Source organism: Dipodomys spectabilis, unplaced genomic scaffold, assembly GCF_019054845.1.
Source record: "Dipodomys spectabilis isolate Male_0828 unplaced genomic scaffold, ASM1905484v1 ptg000094l, whole genome shotgun sequence".
Taxonomy (NCBI): Eukaryota; Metazoa; Chordata; class Mammalia; order Rodentia; family Heteromyidae; genus Dipodomys; species Dipodomys spectabilis.
The window spans coordinates 3,299,081-3,320,072 of NW_024870771.1; the positions used below are offsets into that span (position 1 = coordinate 3,299,081).

General features: G+C 37.6%; 1 protein-coding gene across 3 annotated transcripts in view; it reads right to left on the reverse strand.

Moving 5' to 3' along the window:
- Positions 1–20,992, reverse strand: part of Slc36a4 (solute carrier family 36 member 4) — a 43,417-nt gene that overhangs the window by 13,520 nt on the left and 8,905 nt on the right. For 2 of the 3 annotated variants that reach the window (XM_042685253.1, XM_042685254.1), the window contains exons 2-8: positions 18,508–18,631; positions 17,012–17,102; positions 15,211–15,299; positions 13,646–13,741; positions 11,959–12,043; positions 3,080–3,307; positions 1,219–1,317 (exon numbers count right to left, since the gene is read on the reverse strand). In XM_042685253.1, coding sequence (XP_042541187.1) covers positions 1,219–1,317; positions 3,080–3,307; positions 11,959–12,043; positions 13,646–13,741; positions 15,211–15,299; positions 17,012–17,102; positions 18,508–18,631 — 812 coding nt within the window. Of the gene's footprint in view, positions 1–1,218; positions 1,318–3,079; positions 3,308–11,958; positions 12,044–13,645; positions 13,742–15,210; positions 15,300–17,011; positions 17,103–18,507; positions 18,632–20,992 lie in introns of those variants that run through there. The other variant, XM_042685255.1, reaches the window with a different exon arrangement.

Below are 20,992 nucleotides of genomic sequence, written 5' to 3' on the forward strand. Positions count from 1 at the left end.
AGCCCCTTGCTCAAGAGCAACCAGGTTCCACACAGAATCACTAGTTTCTAGTGAAGAACAGCAGAGTACAGGATGTCAATCTGGAGCAGAATGGTGCCAATACAGCCAGCAAAAGAGAAGTGAGCACAGCCTCTTGCTGTGCTGCAGCACTGTAGGTGTTGTATATATGTAATCTTCTACACGGAATAGACTCCAAGAAACATGAATAACTGGCTGACATAGGGAACTAAAACAGACTAAAAAGAATCTACTCCAATGTTTCATGCTTAAGCAATGAAAAGTAAAGGTGAAAGAACAGGGGAAATGAGAACATGAAAATGGTTTGGATGAGAATGTATGCGCTGAACTTTGGAGTTGCTGAATTTGAGATGTCAGGGAAACAACACTTAGCTGGAAATGCCAAATAATTGATGAGATACTAGAACTTACTGAAGACAGAAACTAAAGTCAGCAGTTTTGTCTATAATAGTAACAACTGGAGCTGAAAATTCTCTAAAGAACTCAGAGAAGAAATCTCCAAGTAAAATAGTATAAAAACATTTCTTTGATCTGTCTGCAGTTCATATGGACAGATGCTGACAGTGTCAAATCATCCAACTCTGGAATAGATTAAACATCAATATTCATCTACTAATTCTAAGCTCTAAATAAACTGTGCACACCTTGAATGTAAATACTTAAGATCCCAGGAAACTCAGGAGGCTTGTCTCTCTTGGCATTAGCCTTTTGATAACTTGTGTTCTTCAAAATAAACATGATATGCATTTATCTAAGGGAAAATCTGTATTTGACTTTTATATAACAGTAACTATTTAAATTCTCTAAAATAATCCAGACTACAATATACTGCATTTGAAATGTAGTTGAATATGTGGGATATAGACAGTACAGAATTGGCTGAGTTGATTTTTTGAAACTGTATAATACTTACATACGAGTTCATTACAGTATTCAAAATTATGAATAGGTTTGAAAATTGCCATAACAAAATGATTAAAATCACCTAGTCTAACATTATTATTTACACATGAAGAAAAACAATTAGAGGAGATATCTGAGTAAGCTAACTAGTTTGAGGAAGAACTACCAAGTCCATCGGGAAATCATGTTATAGAAATAAAGCCAACTAAAACAAAATGGAAAGCATGTACTTTATATCATTTGTCTATATAGTCCTGATGTTGACCTAGGAGATTAATAAGAAATGCCAATTCTTACCACTCCTATGCCTTCAAAAGCAAATACAGCAGTACCAAAAAACAGTGGGTATTTTTTCCAACCAGCCACTATTGGAAGATTGTGGGGATCTGGCATGTTCTGCAGAAAGGAAGAAAATTTACACTATGACTTATTTTAAACCACTTAAAATGAAAGAGCAAAACCATACTGTCCTGAGCTTCACAGCAATAAGTATGGATTATGCAAGTGAGTGTGTCTTTGGATAAACATGCCAAGCACCCTGTGCTCGACATGACTGGGCTGCAAGGGTTTCACGGCCACAGCAGCTGCTGCCCTCATGCCCCAACACTCCCTCAGAGAAAATGCTGAGTATCTGTTCCCAGCTGCCAGCCCCAGGCTGCATGCCCCAGGTATGGCTCCTGTTACAACAGGAAAGGTACAGACATGCTTGGGTCTGAGCCAAGAGCCACACTGTCAGTTACTGCCCACCATAGTTGTCTGCATCCTCCTGTCACTGCTCTTCCAGTTCTCAAAGATACCTCTTTCCTAAAGGGCTTTCTCCCTTAGCTCTGCTGCTCAGAAGATCCAAGGGATCTTCTGGATTCAGTGCTTAGTTTTCAACCACCTTTATCTACATGTAAATAGACTCTGATTGATTACTTATCCCTGGCCCACAGCCTTAGTTCCAGCTTGCACAATCTGCATCTGCACACACTCACAAACAGCACATCTTCAAGACTCTGGCTCCCCAAGGCTGCTTCTTTCAGACATTCCAGGTCTGGTCCCTAGTGCCCCATGTTCCTGTATTCTCAGCCTAACTAGGTGTAGAATTCAAAGCTAAGGAAAGCTTATATACAAAGCAGCTCAAGTATAAAAGCACAAAGGCAATATGGGGAATGGAAAGGCATGGAGTACCTTGTGTGTGTTATGCATTGTGAAGGTAAAATATGACTAAACCACCCTAGGCTGATGATGAAAGGTCCCTAAAGGTATAGAACACTGGGTATTACTAAACTAAGACTAAAGACAAGCAGGATGCTATTTCTGGGCTCCTCTGCTCTCTCATCCAGGGAGTGGCCTTTCCTGATCCACTAAATCCTACATATTCAGCTAAGGGGTCATGAACCCCAGACTAAGTGAGTCTCTCTTTCCTCTTAGGTGCTGTGAGAGAGAATGAGGGAATTCAAAGGGGAAAAATAAAACCTGGCCTACCAAAAGTTTGCAATGAATTGTTAATGGAGACTTGACCAACATTACCTTGAAAGCAGTATCTTAAGTAGCACTGGATAAGGAATCAAACAAAGGTTCTCAATGTTTTTAGGCTCACTGGCCCCTTTGGAAAATGAAAGTCACACAGAAAAAATGCACAAACACATACAGAAACAATCTTACAAATATGCTTTTAAAAAAACTGAAATTTTCAGAATTCCCCAGAGATTATTTTAAGGAAGTTACGTAAAAAACTCCAGACTGGGGACAATAAAATCAGTTAGGGTGCTGCACACACTGAGATAACGCAGTTACTTGCCTGCAGAGAGGCAGTGGACTAAAGCTGGGGGAGCAAATCAAAGTTTACAAGTAACAGAAAATCACACACACACACACACACACACACACACACACACACACACACACACACACACACACACACACACACACACACACACTCAATACACCTTGTGACTGATCCTTATATCTGGTGGAGTATAAAACCAGACCCGACTACAAACCCTGTGCTTACTCATACACATTTCTAGTTAATAATAACCCTCAAAAGAAAATCAAGTCACTGCTCAGTCACTGTGATCCATCAAAGCACCAGTTTTTGCACATCAGCACTGTTACCTTCAAAGTAAACTAGCTTTATTCATACATGACATTTAGTTAAAAATATACTTACCCTAACAACATATTGATAGATTATCACAAGACTGACAGCCATAGAAATGTTGGCAAGGAATGAGAGCACAAATAGATTCTTTAGCTCTCGAATGAAGACCAAAAGAATTATAAATGGAAGAAAGCAAAGCATATATATCCTTAGGTCGACAGTTTTTCTCTCACAGGCACTGGATGAATTGGTACTATTCAAAACAAATGCTTTACTCTCCAGGAATCCTTCATGAACCTGTACAAGATTAGAAGGGGATATGAATGGAGGAAATCTATGCACCACACAAAAGAGACAGAGAATCATAATCTATATACTATATGATAAGTTCCTATGACATGTTTTACAAGAACATAATTAGATTTTTTCAAAATACTCAGGTTTCCTAGAAATATATCAAGTATATAGGATAACCAAGGTAAATAACTGTCTTATACAGTTCACTAGGAAATTATGAGGATTAATTCATTAATTTATTTTGAAGCTTTCTAGCTATTATGCTCCTAATTCCAGCAAAGATACAAAAGACCTACACCAAAGCTGGGAGCTCCCCATTGATCTAGCTTGCCTTCTTCAGTGTAGGACCCAGGTGCTAACTTCCTCTCAGAAGTGTACAGCAGCCATGCAAAATCATAGCCAACTTCAAAATTTGTAAAAAACTGTCTATAAATCATCATTACTAGTTACTACTGTCAAGCACGTGGAAGTGCATATGTTCCACAGCAGTTAACTTCTGCTAGAGCAAAAGCTACAAGATAATTAACTTCTTACCCACTTCTTTAACCCAATTTTCAGATTTCAAAATAAATACTATTGTAATTACATAATTTAATCATATAATACCACTTACTAAAATAGAATTTAGATTATAGGAGACTTTAGAGAAAAATCTTAAAACTAAGGCCAGGGAGGGAAAGCATACTACAATTTAAAATGCCAATTTTCCCCAAACACTGTACCCTCCTTTGAACATTATCATGTATCTAGATACATACATTCCTGTCAAAATAAATGCGAATAGTAAGAGCTGATAATTTTTAGTATTGTCTATGTATCAGGTACTCAACTATATGCTTTATATATCTCATTTAATCCTCCAAATGGCTCTGAGAAATAGATTTAGTATTAATTTCAATTTAAACTTCAGAAAGCTGAGGCTTAGAGATGTAAAATGCCCATAATATCAGTGATTGGTGGTTCTAGGTTCAGAACAGCTACATGATAACCAACACTACACCCCAGAGAAGTGCTCTGACCAAGCACTCATCTGGCCTCCACTGTGACACTCTCTCAATGTAGTATTAAGAGGCCAACAAAGTAAAAGTTCAACAAGACTGAGGTGTTACATTTAATCATCCATTTTAAGCAGTGGTTAAGGTGACTATGAATGTACACTGGGATGGTGGGGATATAACTCAGATATAGGGACAGTATCTACCACATTATTCAGCTAAGGAGTCAATTTGAAACTCTAGCAGACCAAGAAGTTACACCAGGTCTCATTTAGAAAATGCAGCTCAGCACTGTCTTGTAATCGGCCATAAAAATGTTATACTTTCTTCTTTTGTGTGTGTGCCAGTACCAGAGGTTGAACTTAGGCCCTCATACAACTTGCTCATGGCTGGCATTTGACCACTTGAGCCACACCTCCAGTAAACTGGAGTTAATGCTAGTTAACTGCAAATGGAATCTTGACTTTTTCTGCCCAGAATGGATTAAAATCGTGATCCTCTGAACTCATCCTCCTGAGTAGCTAGTATTATAGGCCATGGCCACCTGGATTATGTTTTATTTTCTACAGTGAAAATGGAAACAAAATTGTCAATTCATATTACTTGGCTTTTAACAAAACATACTATTGTGGACTCAATTTTCTCTAGTAACTAAGTTACTTAAAGCCAAGTATTACTTATCAAAGTAGTACCTCTGGTGAAAGTGAAGTTCTAACAAGTTTTGGCAAAAGAAGGGAGTTAGATAAACAATTTTACAGAGATATTTGAGTTACTACATACTTAGGAATTTTAAACTAATTCTTTCACAGACAGCTAATGCTTTAGCATTCTCTGGTAGAATAGTAGTAATAAAAATTCTTGATTAAAAAATACAATAAAACAAAAACATAGATACATACCTAGAGCAAGAATCAGGTAAACATTTGAGTCCTTTGGTGCCCTCTAGAGACAGAGATGGCTCTCTAATAGGACTTCCTATGGTCTCACATGTTTACCAAAATGTAAAACACTGGAATAAATATTATAAAATAAAATTACTAAATTCAGTTGTTTCCATTTAGACTTCAAATTTAGTAAAATGCACTACATATTGACTTTTCAATGTCTTAGTAATTTAATGGTTAAAATTCTAAAAGCAGATTGTTATTTGGTAAAGCTAAATAAAAGTTGTGCTCCCTTACATTTGAATACTGTGCTATATTTTACAAAGGCTTTTTCACAAAACTTTTATCTGCTGAATCTCACAACAAGGTTATGAGAAACAGAGGGAGATTTTGTTATCATTTCTGTTTTACCAACAATGAGACTGCTGGACCCAACTAAGGGCCTTAACCAAGGGTGTGAGTCAAATCTGAGAGCAGGAATTTTCCTTCTTACTCTTACTATAACATTCCTTCCCCAACCTCCTGGCTCAGATACACTATCTTACATATGTGAAAATTCCCAGAGCATCTTTTAATCTTTTTTTCTTTTATTTTGCCAGTACCAAAGTCTGAGTTCAAGGTTTCAAGCTTGCACAATTCTCTTGAACCACTTGAACCAGGCCTCACCACCAGCTTTTTTTCTGATCAAATATTCTGGACACAGAAGTTCATGAATGTTTCTGTGAGGGCTGGCTTTAAAACTCAGTCCTCAAGATCTCAGCCTATTGAGTAGCTAATTAGGCATGACCCACTAGTGCCTATCCAGGGTATCTTAAAAGTAAGACACAGGAGCTACTCTAGGACCAGGATGGACTGGAATCATCAGGAGCATGTCACAGCTACCAAGCACTCCTGACAACAACTAAACCCGCAATTCACTAAATTAATGAAATACTGTACCTTCAACTTCATGTAGATTAAGGCACAAACAATCCCATAATTTTAATTCTAGCAGTAGTAATTGGTAAAGTTTACTTAAGCAGTGGATGTTGCTGTGTGCTGCTGTGAAAAGACACCTCTGCTGAAAGCCAAGGTCTCTGGGCCCTGGCTGCCACAGACAGCGACAGCCAAAGACTCCAGCCCCAGCTGCTGCCCTGACCGTGACTGCACTGCCTGGACCACGTGCTAACTTCAAGTTCAATGTTTTTTTTTTCTAAAGTCTCACTGCATGCCTTTTTCCATGATGCTTTGAGGCTTCCAAAAAACAGGCAATCTCCTCACTTTCCAGAGCCAGTTTTACTTTTTTTTTTTTTCTTCTGCAGTACTACAGTTTGAACTCAGATCCCTACACTTGCTAGAAAAGTGCTCTACCACTTACATCACTTGTGCTGTTGGTGAAGATGGAATTGTTTTTGTTTGGGTGTTTTTGTTTTTTTGTTTCTTGATTTTTGTCTGTGTCCACATTTATGTCTTTTAGGGGTGTAAGGAGGGAAGGAAGGGCACAGAAATGGAGGGACAAAAGGTGAACAAATGTAACACTGGTTCTCAGTAGACACTATGTTGAAAATGAACTATACAACTTGTCTATACACCTTGTGGGTGAGATGGGGAAAGAAACTGCAAGACACCAAAGGAAGGGGTGACACTGACTTATGAGACAGTAACCCCTCTGTACATCACCTTAATAATAACAGTTAAATTTTTTAAGTGCTCTACACCAGCCCTTTTCATTTTAGTTTTTGTAGAGGGTCTCTTTTTGCCAGATTCCACTCAAACCATCCTCTTCCTCCATCTGTCTCCTGCATACTTGTGACATCCACCACCATACCAAGCTTGTTCCTTGAAGACAGTCTCATTAATGTTTTTGCCTGAGCTGGCCTCAAACTTCAGTCCTCCTCAAGGACAACAGCAAACCAGTTTGGACAGCTTTCCCCCTCCCCCACCACCTAGGGCTTGACCATGGCTAACACCCAGGGGAGGGTCTTAGATCTCATCTAACCCAGGCCAGCCCTCCTACAAACCACCATGCAGGGGAGGGCCTGGGGCCTGATGTGTCTCAGACCAAACACACCTTTCTTGGGCAACCCTCCAGAAGAGGGTCTGGCCTGTTTCAAACAAACCACTCATGAGCCCAGGGCAGCTGGCCATCCTACGGCTACTGCCCTGGAGGTCTGGCTTGCTTCAAACATACTAGTCATAATCTGATAGAGTGCCTGAGGGGAGGAGAGAAAAAGAAGGGGACAAGAGGCAACAGGACTATGCAGTGGGACAGCAGGTATCGGGATCCAGCTGCTCATCCCTCTGAGGATGCCTCTGCTTGCTCTTTATTGAATGAATCCTTTAAACTGTGCTCATCACTCCTGGTATTATTTCGATACTACTGCAGAACAAGAGCCTACCATACTTATTCTCCTGCTTCACTCCCATCTCCATTTTTCCTGTAGCTTGGATTACCGGGACAGGCTATTACACCTGACAGGCTACTACAATTTTTCTTACTCATCTTCTGGGATGTTTACTATTTTATATAAGGTCATTTAAAACTTTTCTCCAGTTTTTCTCTACACACACACACACACACACACACACACACACACACACACACACACACACACACACACACACACACACACACACACACACACACACACACACACACACACACACACACACACACACACACACACACACACACACACACACACACACACACACACACACACACACACACACACACACACACACACCCTAAAATCAGATATATCCCTTTCAATGATAATTAAAGTGGTGGGTGGAAAGCCACTTGTAGTGGAGCACAACTATAAACCAAGCAGGAGAAAGACCATGATTTGGAGGCCAAAGCAAGTCACTATTTAAAAATTAGGTAAGTAAATAAATGCATAACAGGCAGCAACTATGTTAGAGACCCAGACTTCAGCCTAGTTCCACATGCCTCTGGGACACATGGTTCATGTTTTATAAGGTGCTCACAAAATGAGCAGTGTACTTACGCTATAGATTACAAATACTAAATGCTATTCATCACAGCTTGTAAGCATAAAATTATAGGGCATTATTAGTATTATTTGTAGATTCAAAGACAGCTAGTCATAACTGTATTAGAAGATATTAGAAAAAGTAGACTTCTACCATCTTGCACAATCCTAGCATTTACTATTTCTACTGTACAAATAACTACCAATATGGTATGTCTTGCTGAACACCACTGGCTCACTCCTGGGATCTGGAAGATCAAGGTTCTAGGTCAGCCTAGGCAGAAAATCTCAGAGGATTCCATCTCCAAATAATCAGAAAAATGTTGAGTTGGAGAGGTGTCTCAAGAAGCATCAGCCCAGCAAGAAAGCTGAGTGGGAGTGTGAGGCCCTGGTACCAGCAAAAAACATAAATTCAAATCAAAAGTAGTATATCCTATCATTTGTAGACCATCAACTGTCACAGAATGGATTAGCATTTTTAGGATTATGCAACTTGTGGAATTAAATACTTGTAAAATCCAAAGCACACCATTTGTAAAAAAGTGATGCTAAGGAGAGCACTGAAACTGATGGTAGAACTGTGACTGCTAACTGCTGCTTTCTACAGCTCTCTATTTGCTCTCACCAGTCCTTGACATTTCTGCAGTTACAATATTTCCAACAACACCTAAATGAAAAGAAACAGACTAGTTGAGATTAGATTTTTTCTTCCAGAAAGTTTGTTTTGTAAATTGTCCTTTTCCTCAGAGGACTTGCAGTCTGAAAATTAACTTATAATGTAACTTTAATACAGTGTGATCGCAGTTATTTTTTTAAAGCCAGAAAATAAAAAGAAATACATACTAGGAAGTCATAAAGGAAAGGATGGCATGGAAAAGCAACTGAGGAAGGTTTCACAGCACACATTTGCAACATTTCCAGACACAAATAAAACTTACAAATGTTGTGATACTATAGACTGAAGAAACACCACTATGGATATCAAAGCTATAATTACTGTAATTATTAGCTACAGCCCTCGAGGAAAATCCTCTAACTGCTGTAAGCTCCATGAGCTTCCAATATTAAACATCTAAGCTTGGCTCAAATATATAGGGATAGTCAAAATCCAGGGTTAGCCCTTAAATATGTATTTTAATGTTTTTGTTTCTTTCATGCATGTGTTTCTAACGCATTTATAAGATTATTTCTCTGTTGCTTTGTATGTCCCTCCCCCACAGTGTCCCCGCTGTCACTATATTTGATGTCAGTATAACATGTGGAGGAGATGGGGACAAACAAGTCGTTTAAGGATTTAGGTGGACCTGTTGCAACAATGAGAAGTACAAAATGTCATGTCAAAACCAGCTTTACAATGTGGGTGTGTGGGGGGGGAGGGGGGGTATGATTGGGTGGGGGGGAGGAGGGAGGCTGGGAAGGGAGGTGAAGGGTAAACAAAGGAGGAGGCTGCAATGCTTGGTAAGAAATGTATGCATTATCCTGCCCATGTAATTGTAACCTCTCTGTACAGTATGTTCTCAAATAAAATAAAATTAAATTAAAAAAAAAAAATCCAGGGTTAGCAAACTAACGTGTCAGATCACATCTGGGTACTACGTGTTTTTGCAGATGAAAGTTCACTGGAGCCAGGCACTGGTGGCTTATGACTGTAATCCTAGCTACTCAAGAGGCTGAGATCCAAGGATCATGGTTTGAAGCCAGTCCAGGGAAGGAAAGTCCATGAGACTCTTATCTCCAATTACCCACCAAAAAACCGGAAGTGGTGCTGTGGCTATAGTATAGCACTAGCCTTGAGCTGAAGAACTGAGGGATAGCGCTCAGGCCCAGAGTTCAACCACAACCAACCAAAAATGTTCACTGGAATGCATTACATTTACTTGTTTACATTTCACTGTCTATGGCTGACCACAGAGCGTGCAAAGAGAAAATACTATAGCATAAAATTTGCTAATTCCTCATTTTAATAGAATATGAAGCAAACTTTGTATTTAGAAAAGAGACAGATAAATATTGGTGTATGTAAGGTCTGTTCCTAGAAGGTGCACAGACTCCACACTGCTTGCAGCAAAGTCTCCGCCCAGTACTGAGTTACTTAGGCAACTGGCACACCTGGAAAAGGTCACATCTGGATTCCATGTGGCCACATCTTTCCCTGCCCCTGCCCTAGATAAGGCCTAGCCCAGGGCCAGACGCCCTCTTTCCCAGGTCTTTCCCAGCCGCACGGAATGCTAACATGGCCTGGTGCCAGCCGAAACAATGAATAAACCTATCCCTTACCTGAATACCACGTGCGTGGTGTGGTTCTTACTCAGCTACCTTTCTTTAAAAACCTAACAGTGTATACTTAAAAAGTTCTTCAGAAAGGATATTTGTGTAATCATTTTGCATTAAATATCTACAATTCTACAGATTACAATGTATAATGCTTATTTCAGCAGATATATTTGGATAATTAATGTTACTGACTGGAATGATGATGAAAGAAAATCAGGAGGTAAATAATAATAATACCAATCACAAGAAATGTGTTTGGTACTGTTCAGGTATTTTATTTTGGTGCTTTGTATGTTTGTCCAAATAGACTATCTCTATAACGTATCTGGAAATCACTTCACAAACCGAACTTCCCTAACATGGGAAAAATACACATTTTTAGATACATTACTTTTAAAACAATGGCGGTAATTACCGCAGTTCTGTAATGAATGCTCATATTTTTTTTTTTTTTTTTGGTCCGGTCGTGGGTCCTGAACTCTGGGCCTGGGCACTATCCCTCAGCTCTTCAGCTCAAGGCTAGTGCTCTACCACTTGAGCCACAGCGCCACTTCCGGCTTTTTTCTTTTTGCTTATGTGGTGTTGAGGAATCGAACCCAGGGCCTTGAGCATGCAAGGCAAGCGCTCTACCACTGAGCCACCTTCCCAGCCCGAATGCTCATATTTTTAACCTCTCTAGGCTGCTAGCTCCTACTTCTGTAGTCTCTATATATTAGCAAACTAAAAAATATGATCCCAAAGTATATATGGATATGCTTTTGATATCTAAGTTTTTGTTTTGTTTTTGTGTTTTGATTTTGGAGACAGTCTTGCTCTGGAGCATAAGATTTGTACACACAATCTTCCTGTCTCAGCCTCTTGAATGCTAGAATTATAAGCATGCACCCCCATACCCAAATCTTAAGATCTAAACTTCTGAAAGAATGGACATACATCATGAATACTATAACACAAATAGTGTAAAACCAACCATAGTCAGGTCTGGGGGTTGGGCAGAGGGGGACTTGCACCTGTAATCCTAACTACTTGAGAGGCTAAAAAAGAAAAGATTATAATTTGAAGCCAGGCAATCCATAGCTTGGTTCAATGGCATGCACCTTATCCTAAGTGATGTGATAGGCTAATAGCAGAAGGGCTGGTTCCAGGATGAGCCAAGAAAGCAAAGTCCAAGAATCTCAAAGAAAGAAACTGGGTATGGGGATACAATCATCTCATTGCAGCTAATGGAAATATAAAAGAGGTGGATCTTAGTCCATGCATACACCAGAAAGGGAGACCATTTCTCAAAAAGAACCAAAGAAAAATGGTCCAAAGGTGTATCTCAGTGGTAGAGTGCCTGCCTAGCAAGTACAAGGCCTTGACTTCAAATATGAGTATCACAAATAATTATATCAGAAATCCAAGTTGCAAAAGAGAAAGAGAAAACTAAATGAAAATCTGCCTAAAGTTACTTATAAGAAGAAATATGATACTGAATGTAAGGCCCTGGAAGATGATTTTGCAAACTATAAAAGGATACTCACTTGTTTCACATTTTCAGCTAAGAAGACAATATAAACACTGCAGAATCCCAGCTGCGTTATCACCAGAAAAAAGTCAACGACACTCCTAAATAGAGATATCCACAAGTAAGTATCAATAAAGGTAACAATGTGTCAAAATACTTTTTCTCGTTTTAACTGTAATTTAACTATTAATATGCTATTTTATAACAGTATATATTGTTTTCTTCCTTGAAAAAAGAACAGTTAAAATATTTATTTCCTATTAATATCATATTATGTTTAGTATGTCACTAGAATTATAAATGAAAAACACACTTGATTAAAAGGCCAGTAGTTAGATAGGGCAGTTGTCAAATTAGAAATCTGCCCATGTTATTCATTTCTCGTTCTGATCTATGAACAAGAAATGACTACCACTGTGTAATGTACTGTAGTCTCTTGTCTGACCATCAGTGACAACAATGATGTCTAACATTTTACAGACACTCCTCCCGTGTGACAGCAAAAGGTCCTACCATAACTCTTCCATCCTCCATAGTTCTTCAGGGGTATTATTGGTAAATAATCTTGGTACCCTGAATTGAATTCCAGTTTCTCATCTGTGATTCTTACATTTAAGTATTCCCTTAATATCTTTTTTATCCACATTTCAGGTGAGGGTCTCATTAATAATAATTACAGTTGACTTTTTCTGAAAGCCTTTTTTCTTCACAGCAGGAAAGCTGTCTATAGTCTGGGTCAAAAGAAAGATGGGGTTGGGATTGACTTTGGGTTCTGGAGGCAAGTCCCTAGGGCATTAGGTTCTGCTTCCTTCCTTCTATTCAAATATATCAGGAATGATGAAAACCTCATGGACTTATGAACAAATATAACTTTCTGAAAATAAAAAAACATAGATTTAAGCATAAACTACACTAACGTCGTGTTTTTTCTTCTTTAAATTTTATCTTACATCATTGTTTGTTTATACTTCTTTATTTTTCCATCCCTATGTTCATCTAGTTTACATTCACCTTGTTCAATGATGAGGAAGACAATAAAGTTTATGTTAAATAACATCCAGACTTCAGTTGTCTTATGAAAATACAACATTTTTTTCTTTTTTAAAAAATGAGTGAACATAATTCTGTTATTTAATAAATATTTTAAAAATTATATTATAGGTATATACTTGTATATACTTTTTAAAGTATTATTTTCTTTAATCTACTTTAATCATTCAATGAAGTACAAGTGCATTTCATTATGAGATATGCAAACCAAAATAAGGAACATTTTGACAGGTCATAAAACAGACAATTAGCAGAATTGAGATTTGAACCTAAGTCAATCTAATTTTAAGGGTATTCAATTTGTTTTGTTTGTTTATTTTTGCAAGTATAGGCTTTGAACTCAGGGCTTCCCATTTGCTTGGCTTGCATGCTCAGCTTAGGCTCTACTACTTGAGCTTTATCTCTAGTCAGGCTTTTTGCTGGTTAAATTTGGAGATGGTATTTCATGGGCTTTTCTGCCAGGATTGGCTTGGAACTGTGATCCTCTGCATCTCAGCCTCCTGAGCAGCTAAGTATATGAGAGAGACACCAGTTCCAGGTTATTAATTACATTCTCTCAATTTATCATCCTTTTATTTGTCTTATCAGATTAAAATACTTAAAAATTAACAAAGTCTCAACAAATCGATATTAAAAGCAGAGCAAGTACTTGCCGTCCCCAAGCAGCTTGTTTCTGGAGGTAACTCCAAGGACTTGCTTCCATGGCGAGACTCACCGTGTCACTGTAGCCTAAAGTAGACTTCTTAAACCTGCAATAAATGACAACACATATAAGAAAGAAAAAAACAGTAAGTCAGTCTGTAAAACCATTTATTGGAAAAAGTATCAGATATACAGGAATTAATGAACACAGGTCTATACACTGACACATGAAGACTTCAAAATGTGAAAATCTATAGACTCTAATAAAATTTAAATTTTTATCTTGCCTACGGATACATTTTATCTATGTGTAAAATACGAGCAGTTAATATCTGTGCTTCCATGATTTAAATATCTCAAATACATAAAAACATCAACTATATTGTTCTTGTCAAAATTACTACATTTTTCTTTTTTATTCTTATTATAAGGTGATGTACAGAGTGATTACAGTTACCTAAGTCAGATGATGAGTACATGTCTTTTTGGACAATGTCACTCCTTCCCTGCTCTTTCCCAGTTTTTCCTTCCCATCCCCACGCATACATTTTTCTAGTAACAGTATATAATACTATATATTTACAGGGCTCTAGAATGTATTTCCATATAAACTATCTCATTTCATTTTCAAACTACCTTCCTGAGGTAGATACGTTATCTCCAGTCTTAGTCTCTCCCACTCTTCTTTTTGCAAGTATGTACACACACACACACACACACACACACACACACACACACACACACACACACACACACACACACACACACACAAATGATGTATCCAGTTTTAGCAATGAAACAAGAGTGTATCGTAGAATTCTGGTTTACTAGGAGGTATTTGTCTTAAAAAGTTGGCTTATTATCCAAAGGAAACATTTTATGACTACCTGCATATCTACATATCAGTAAACAGAATCAAAGATGCTATACCCAAAACTAAACTGCTAATACATTGAAGACACTGGGCTATAACTAAAAGTGTACCATTGACTCCATTTACTCTACTAATCTTTTCTTCTGATTTTTTTCCACTTAAGACTAAATAAAAGAACCCAGGTCCATTTACTAATTAGGTGCATTTCTAAGTACAGTTTATCCTCCATGGCTACAGATCCCTCATTTGTAGATTCAATTGACCACATATGGAAACATACATGAAAAGATGTCCTGTCTGTATTGAATATATTCCAACTGATTTTTTATGTCATTATGCCTTAAACAATACAGCACAACAAGCATGCATGTAGTACCTATACTACATTAGGTATTCTGAGTAATCAGGGATAATTAGAAAGAAGGCTCCTCAGTGGTTGCACACAAACACTATACTTCTTTATGTGAAGGACTTCAGCACTTGATGATTGTTGTATCTGTGTAGGTCCTGGAAGCAATAGCTCAAGACTTCCAAAGGAGGACTAATCATATTGACTGTATTCGAGTCCTACTGAGTCCCTATTCCATATTCACTATCAAAGAAAATACAACTTATAGTTGCAGAAAGTAGAAGCAGAAAGATACAATGCCCTAAACAAATGCACAGTTATAAAATAAATAGACTTAACAAATCCACATTTACCTCTGACATAGAAAGTGACTGCAACGTACCAATATGTGCATACAGTGAACAGAAATAATTCCTATAAACACAAGGCTGATTGGTCCAAGCTGTGAAGAAGAAAATTATAAGGTTTAAATAACAAGTTCAAAAGAACTGAATAACTTTACAAGCATGAGTCAATGGTCTACTCACTCACTGAACAAAAATGACAGTCATTTGCATAAAGAAAAATTAATCAACCTTATACAGAAAGGATACCAAACAAAGTTTAAGACCACCATGTATGATTTGATCTATGAATGAATTTAGACTCTAGATATGTAACATAGCAGGATGGAATATAACGTCACATTTAATAGCAGATGGCCAGCCTACAACTAACAGTGTGGCACTGCTATAATTATTATGCAACGATGACTCATATTCTAAATGATTTAAAAAGCACAATATTGAACTGCGGCTGGAATGACGTGGTTCTTTGACAGACTTTTTCAACAAACTTCAACAGACTGCCAGGAACTCTACTCAGAAAACAACTATTTCAAAAACTTGTCTAGCAAGTACAAGGCTCGGGGCTTAACCTCCAACATCCCAAAACAGAATGAAAGCTAGATTCCTATGAGGTACAACCAAACTATTGCCAAATCTTACTTTTACAGTCAGAAAAGTTTCAATTACCTTAAAATTAGGGTGGACAAACTCAGCTAACAACTATTTTTTAGAAACTAGAACATTTAGAAGGGATTAAATATAATTTCATATATGAATTTTTTATATTAAAAGTTTTCTACAAAAAAGTTTCTTAACTTTTTTGGTGGGTTGCAAGAACTAAAGTTTGAACTCAGGGCCTCACACTATTGCTTATCTTTTTCTGCTCAAGCTTGGCACTCACTTCATCACTGGAGGCATACCTCCACTTCTAGCTTTGTACTGCTTAATAAAGAGTCTCTTGGATTTTCTGCCCAGTCAGGTTTCAAACTGCCTGGGGTCAAACCGGGGATCCTCAGATCTCAGCTTCCTGAGGAACTAAGATTATAGGTGTGAGCCACTGGTGCCCAACTTTTTTTTAAAACTACATTAAAATTTAGAAATTAGATTTTTATTTCCTATGAATAAATGAGTGCTTTCAACGTAACAAAAACACTAATATGATATTTTTGTTTTTGGTTTTTGTGGGGGGGGGCGGGTTGCACATGGGGCTTGAACTCTGGGCCTGAACACTGACCCTCAGCTCTTCAGCTCAAGGCAAGCGCTCTACCACTTGAGCCACTGCACCACTTCTGGCTTTCTGAGTGGTTTATTGAAGATGGGACTTTCCTGCCCAGGCTGGCTTTGAACTGCAATCCTCACATCTCAGCCTCCTTAGTTGCTAGGATTACAGGCATGGCCACTGGCACCCAGATACTGTATTTTTTTTCACAATCTACTCTACTACCTCTTTCCTATGTCTGAAATCTTCATGGTTTATTCAAAGTCTAAAAAACTAAAGAATTATACACAAATAATCTTCAAAGTACATTTGCTGCTTTAAGTACACAACTCAAATCCCTGAAAGTCAAAAGGGATAATAAACCATAACTAACCCTGGAAACATTCCATGTTATTTTAAGTTTTGTTTTTATTTAGTAGAAATGAAAATCATAATTCTTGTTTTCAGGTATAACTATCATAGTCATTTATTTTTCTCAGTACAATTGCCAAGCCCTCAAGTAAATGTCACTTGATCAAGTTATCTTTTAATGAGACTCTACACTCACTGTGGTAATCGTGGCTGACAGTTAACTCTATGTTGTGTAGAGATTACAAAGATAAATCTTACCACTACACCTGCATTTTTTATTGCCAGTGGGAGTCCTAAAAGGCCGGTGCCAATATTTCCTTTAAGAAGATGCATAAGAGTTTGGATAAATCTGAAAAATAAAAAATTGTAATATTTAAACATTTTATAAGAAAAACCAGTAAAATGCCATGATATAATTTTTCCTATTAGAAAAGAAGCTAAAATGAAGCTATGTAACATTTCTGCTCCATCAGTAAGCCAGAAGTCACACTTGGTTCAAGTCCTAGCTTTGATATTTATAAGAGAAATACAGAAAAACACTGGGAAAATTGAGATATTTAGTGAGAGTTGTTTCATATGTAATAAAACAATAAATAAAGAAATGATGATTTTCTTCCATGATACTTTGCTGCTATGATTTTCAGAACAATGTTGAAGATTATGCTGGCAAAACAACAATGCACTGGCACTGTTTATATTACCAGGGTACTAAACAGTAGTCCTGTAATTATCAAACTAAAAGGAAGGTTATTAAAAGGAACAATATGCAAGTTTTACATATGTATGTATTTCTTCTCCTTTCTCTTTCTACATATATATATATATATATATATATATATGTCTCTCAAGGGTGTGTATATATAAAATCAGGTAAGATAGCAATTAATTTTTGAACCTCATGAATTCTCTCAGGGATTTGGCTTTGAAGGCAACTGAAGACAATCTCCTGATCAAGTAGAAATAAACCACAACTAAGAAGAATCTGGGTACTGGTGACTCACACCTGTAATCATAGCTACATAAGAGGCTGAGATCTGAGAAGTGAGGTTCAGAGCCAGCCTAGGCAGACAAGTCCAAGAGATACTTATCTCCAATTAAAAGCCCAAAGAGGGAAAAATTAAGGAGGTAACAATGCGCAGTATGAAATATACTCATTACCTTATTCATGTAACTGTACGCTCTATACAGTATCTTTACAATAAAAAATATATACCAAAAAAAGAGCAAAGAGTCAGAAGTGGGGTGTGGCTCAAGTGGTAGAGTGCCAGGTAAAAATAAATAAATAAAACTAAGAACACACAATTCAAACCCATCAAACAAAAACTTCTGCCTAGAAGAGTTTTGAAGTTCATATTCTTCTGATCAGATTCTATCATCCTTTGCCTAACCACTAAATTACTTTTAGATTAAATTTAGTGATGATAAAATATCCAACAGAGATTTTCAAGTATTTTCTGCATTTATTCTTCTTCACAAGATTCAGGTATTTTCCTTCTTACTCTGCAAAAAGCATTTAACGCTGCCTTGTGTAATTCCTAAGCATATCAAAAGCCACTTCTCTGTCAGAGCTGCCTTCTTCCAGGAGGCAGGGCATCTGCTGTTACTTCACTAGAGTGACTACTAGAGTTACTCCGTAATTTCAATGTATCACTTCTCAAGCATGCTGTAAATTTGAAAGGCAAAGACTAACACCTCTTAATCATCACAAACAAACTGAAGAAAAAGAAAAGAGTCAGATAAGGCACAGGACTTACGAAATACCACCATGGTTATGGAGCTGGTAGTGCTTCTGGACAGGCAGCAGCTCCTGTTCATGCTCTTCATCTGAGGTGCCATCAAAGCTCTGATCATTTATTAAGGGCCTCATCACATCCATATCTTTAAGAGAGAAAAAAAGCTCACTTCACTATTGTTTTAAAAATTGTCATAAAGGGCAGTTGCTGGTGGTTCATGCCTGTAATCCTAGCTACTCAGGAGGATGAGATCTGAAGATAGCAGTTCAAAGCCAGTTTGTGCAGGAAAGTCCGTGAAACTCTTATCTCCAATAAACCACCAAAAAAACAGAAGTGGCGCTATGGCTCAAATGGTAGAGCACTTGCCTTGAGCTGAAGAGCTGAGGGACAGCACCCAGGGCCAAAGTTCAAGACCCACGACCAACCAAAACAGAAAAAAATTGTCATAAAGTGGGTATAAAAATTATTTTTTGTGGACTTTAATTCAGGGCCTAGGCACTGTCCCTGAGCTTTTTTGCTCAAGGCCAGTGCTCTACCACTTGAGACATAGCTCCACTTCTGGCTTTTATGCTTCCATCAGAAAGAATGGCATTGTCCTATTCATAAGGAAATGGAAAGCCCTGAAAAAAATTTATATTAAGCAAAATAAGTCAGACCCAGAGAAAAGTAGGTTGCATGGTTTCCTTCATTTGTAAGAACTAGGATATGTCTATGATATTCTTAGCAGGTGATTTCAATAGTGCATAAGACTAAATATAATGAAGCATAACAACATGAACTCCAAGAACTGAAAAAAAGAGGTTCTTACTATATGCTGCATACAGTTTGTTTTTTCCTGTTTTAGTTTTCTGTACCCTTTGTCTTGTATATAAGTTAATCTGATTAATGGAAGGGAAAGGGAATAACAGAAACAGTAGGACAAAGGATGAACTAATGTGACACTACCTTGGAAATGAACTACACAATTTGGGGAGGGATGGGAGGGAAACAGGGAGGGACAAGCTGGAGAAAATGATGGAGGGGATAACAGAGTTTAAAAAGAAATGTACTCATTACCTTACTTATGTTAACTGTAATCCCCCTGCTCATAACCTTTACAATAAAGATATAAAAATAAGTAAATAAAATGCATAGGAAAATAACACTACTTTATACAACAGTCAACACCAATTTATTGAGTACCACTATGTTCTCAATCAATAAATTTACAAGGAAAGAAAGCCTTAAGTACTTTTCTGCCCATACTGGCTTCAAACCATGCTTAGACCTCAGGCTCCTCAGTAGCTACAACTGCAGGCATGAGCCACCAGTGCATGGCTTGAATTATTTTTTTAGCATTTAAGAAATACATATTATTTTTATACTTACTATATATTATATTTATACCTACTATTTCCATCCTGAATTAGTTCATTTTAACTCCCTAAGTTCTGGCATATTTCATATAGGAAGAATTATTCTTATTTCCTGGGTATTCTGTTTGAGCTATGTACTGCAGAGTGAAAAGTACTTCAAAAGCACTGAATTCAGAGTTCTTCCTGATTGGTGCTTGTGGAGTCTATGTTTAGGAGATGTGTACTATGGTGTGGTGAGGTAGCTGGACCTGGGAACCTGCTCTCCAGAGGCTCACCACAAAGAGCATGAGTTAGAGAGAAGAGTGAGTAGTCACAAAATACAGGATGAGAAAGAAGAAACATTCAGACATATTTTCATCTGTGTTAGCTTCAAATCACATTGCATACATACATTAGTAATAATATTTTGAAATACATGTCACTTCAATACTTAAATTTCAGTATAAAATTTGCCCTTTTAATTTTTGGGGGTAGTGGTAGTATGAGAGTTTAAACTCAGGGCTTTACACTTGCTAGGCAGATGGTCTGCCTTGCTCATGGCAGTACTTCTCACCCCAGCTGGAATGACAGGCATGTGTCACCACATCCAATTTATTTTTGCTGAGATGGGGCCTTGAGAACTTTTTTGTCTAGACTGGTCTGGATCTGTGATCCTCCTGATCTCAACCTCCTAGGCAACCAATGACAAGTGTGCACAACTGTACCCAGTTGGCTGAGATGGAGTCACATAAATGCTTTGCCCAGGAGGCTGGCTTCAAACAGTAAAATTCTTCCAATCTCCACCTCTCACAAAAGGTAATACTCCTATATAGTAGGAAATAAAATAAATGATTTAGCTAGAAATGACTGATCAAAGTTTTTTAGTTTAGTTTTGTTTTGTGGGGTTGTGGGGCTTGAACTCTGGGCCTGGGCACTGTTCCTGAGCTCTTCAGCTCACAGCACCACTTCCTAAGCAAAGTTTTTAATCTCTTTATTTAAATGGAGTACTTTCAAACTTCTTTTAAATTTTCAATAGTACAAAAATCTTGCATATTCTTTATATACTAACTAAATTGCTAACATTTTGCCCTATTTTCTTCTCTCAAATACTACTTTTTGAGCCACTAAAGAGCATGCTATAACCCCACACTTCACTTTATTAGGAGCATGTA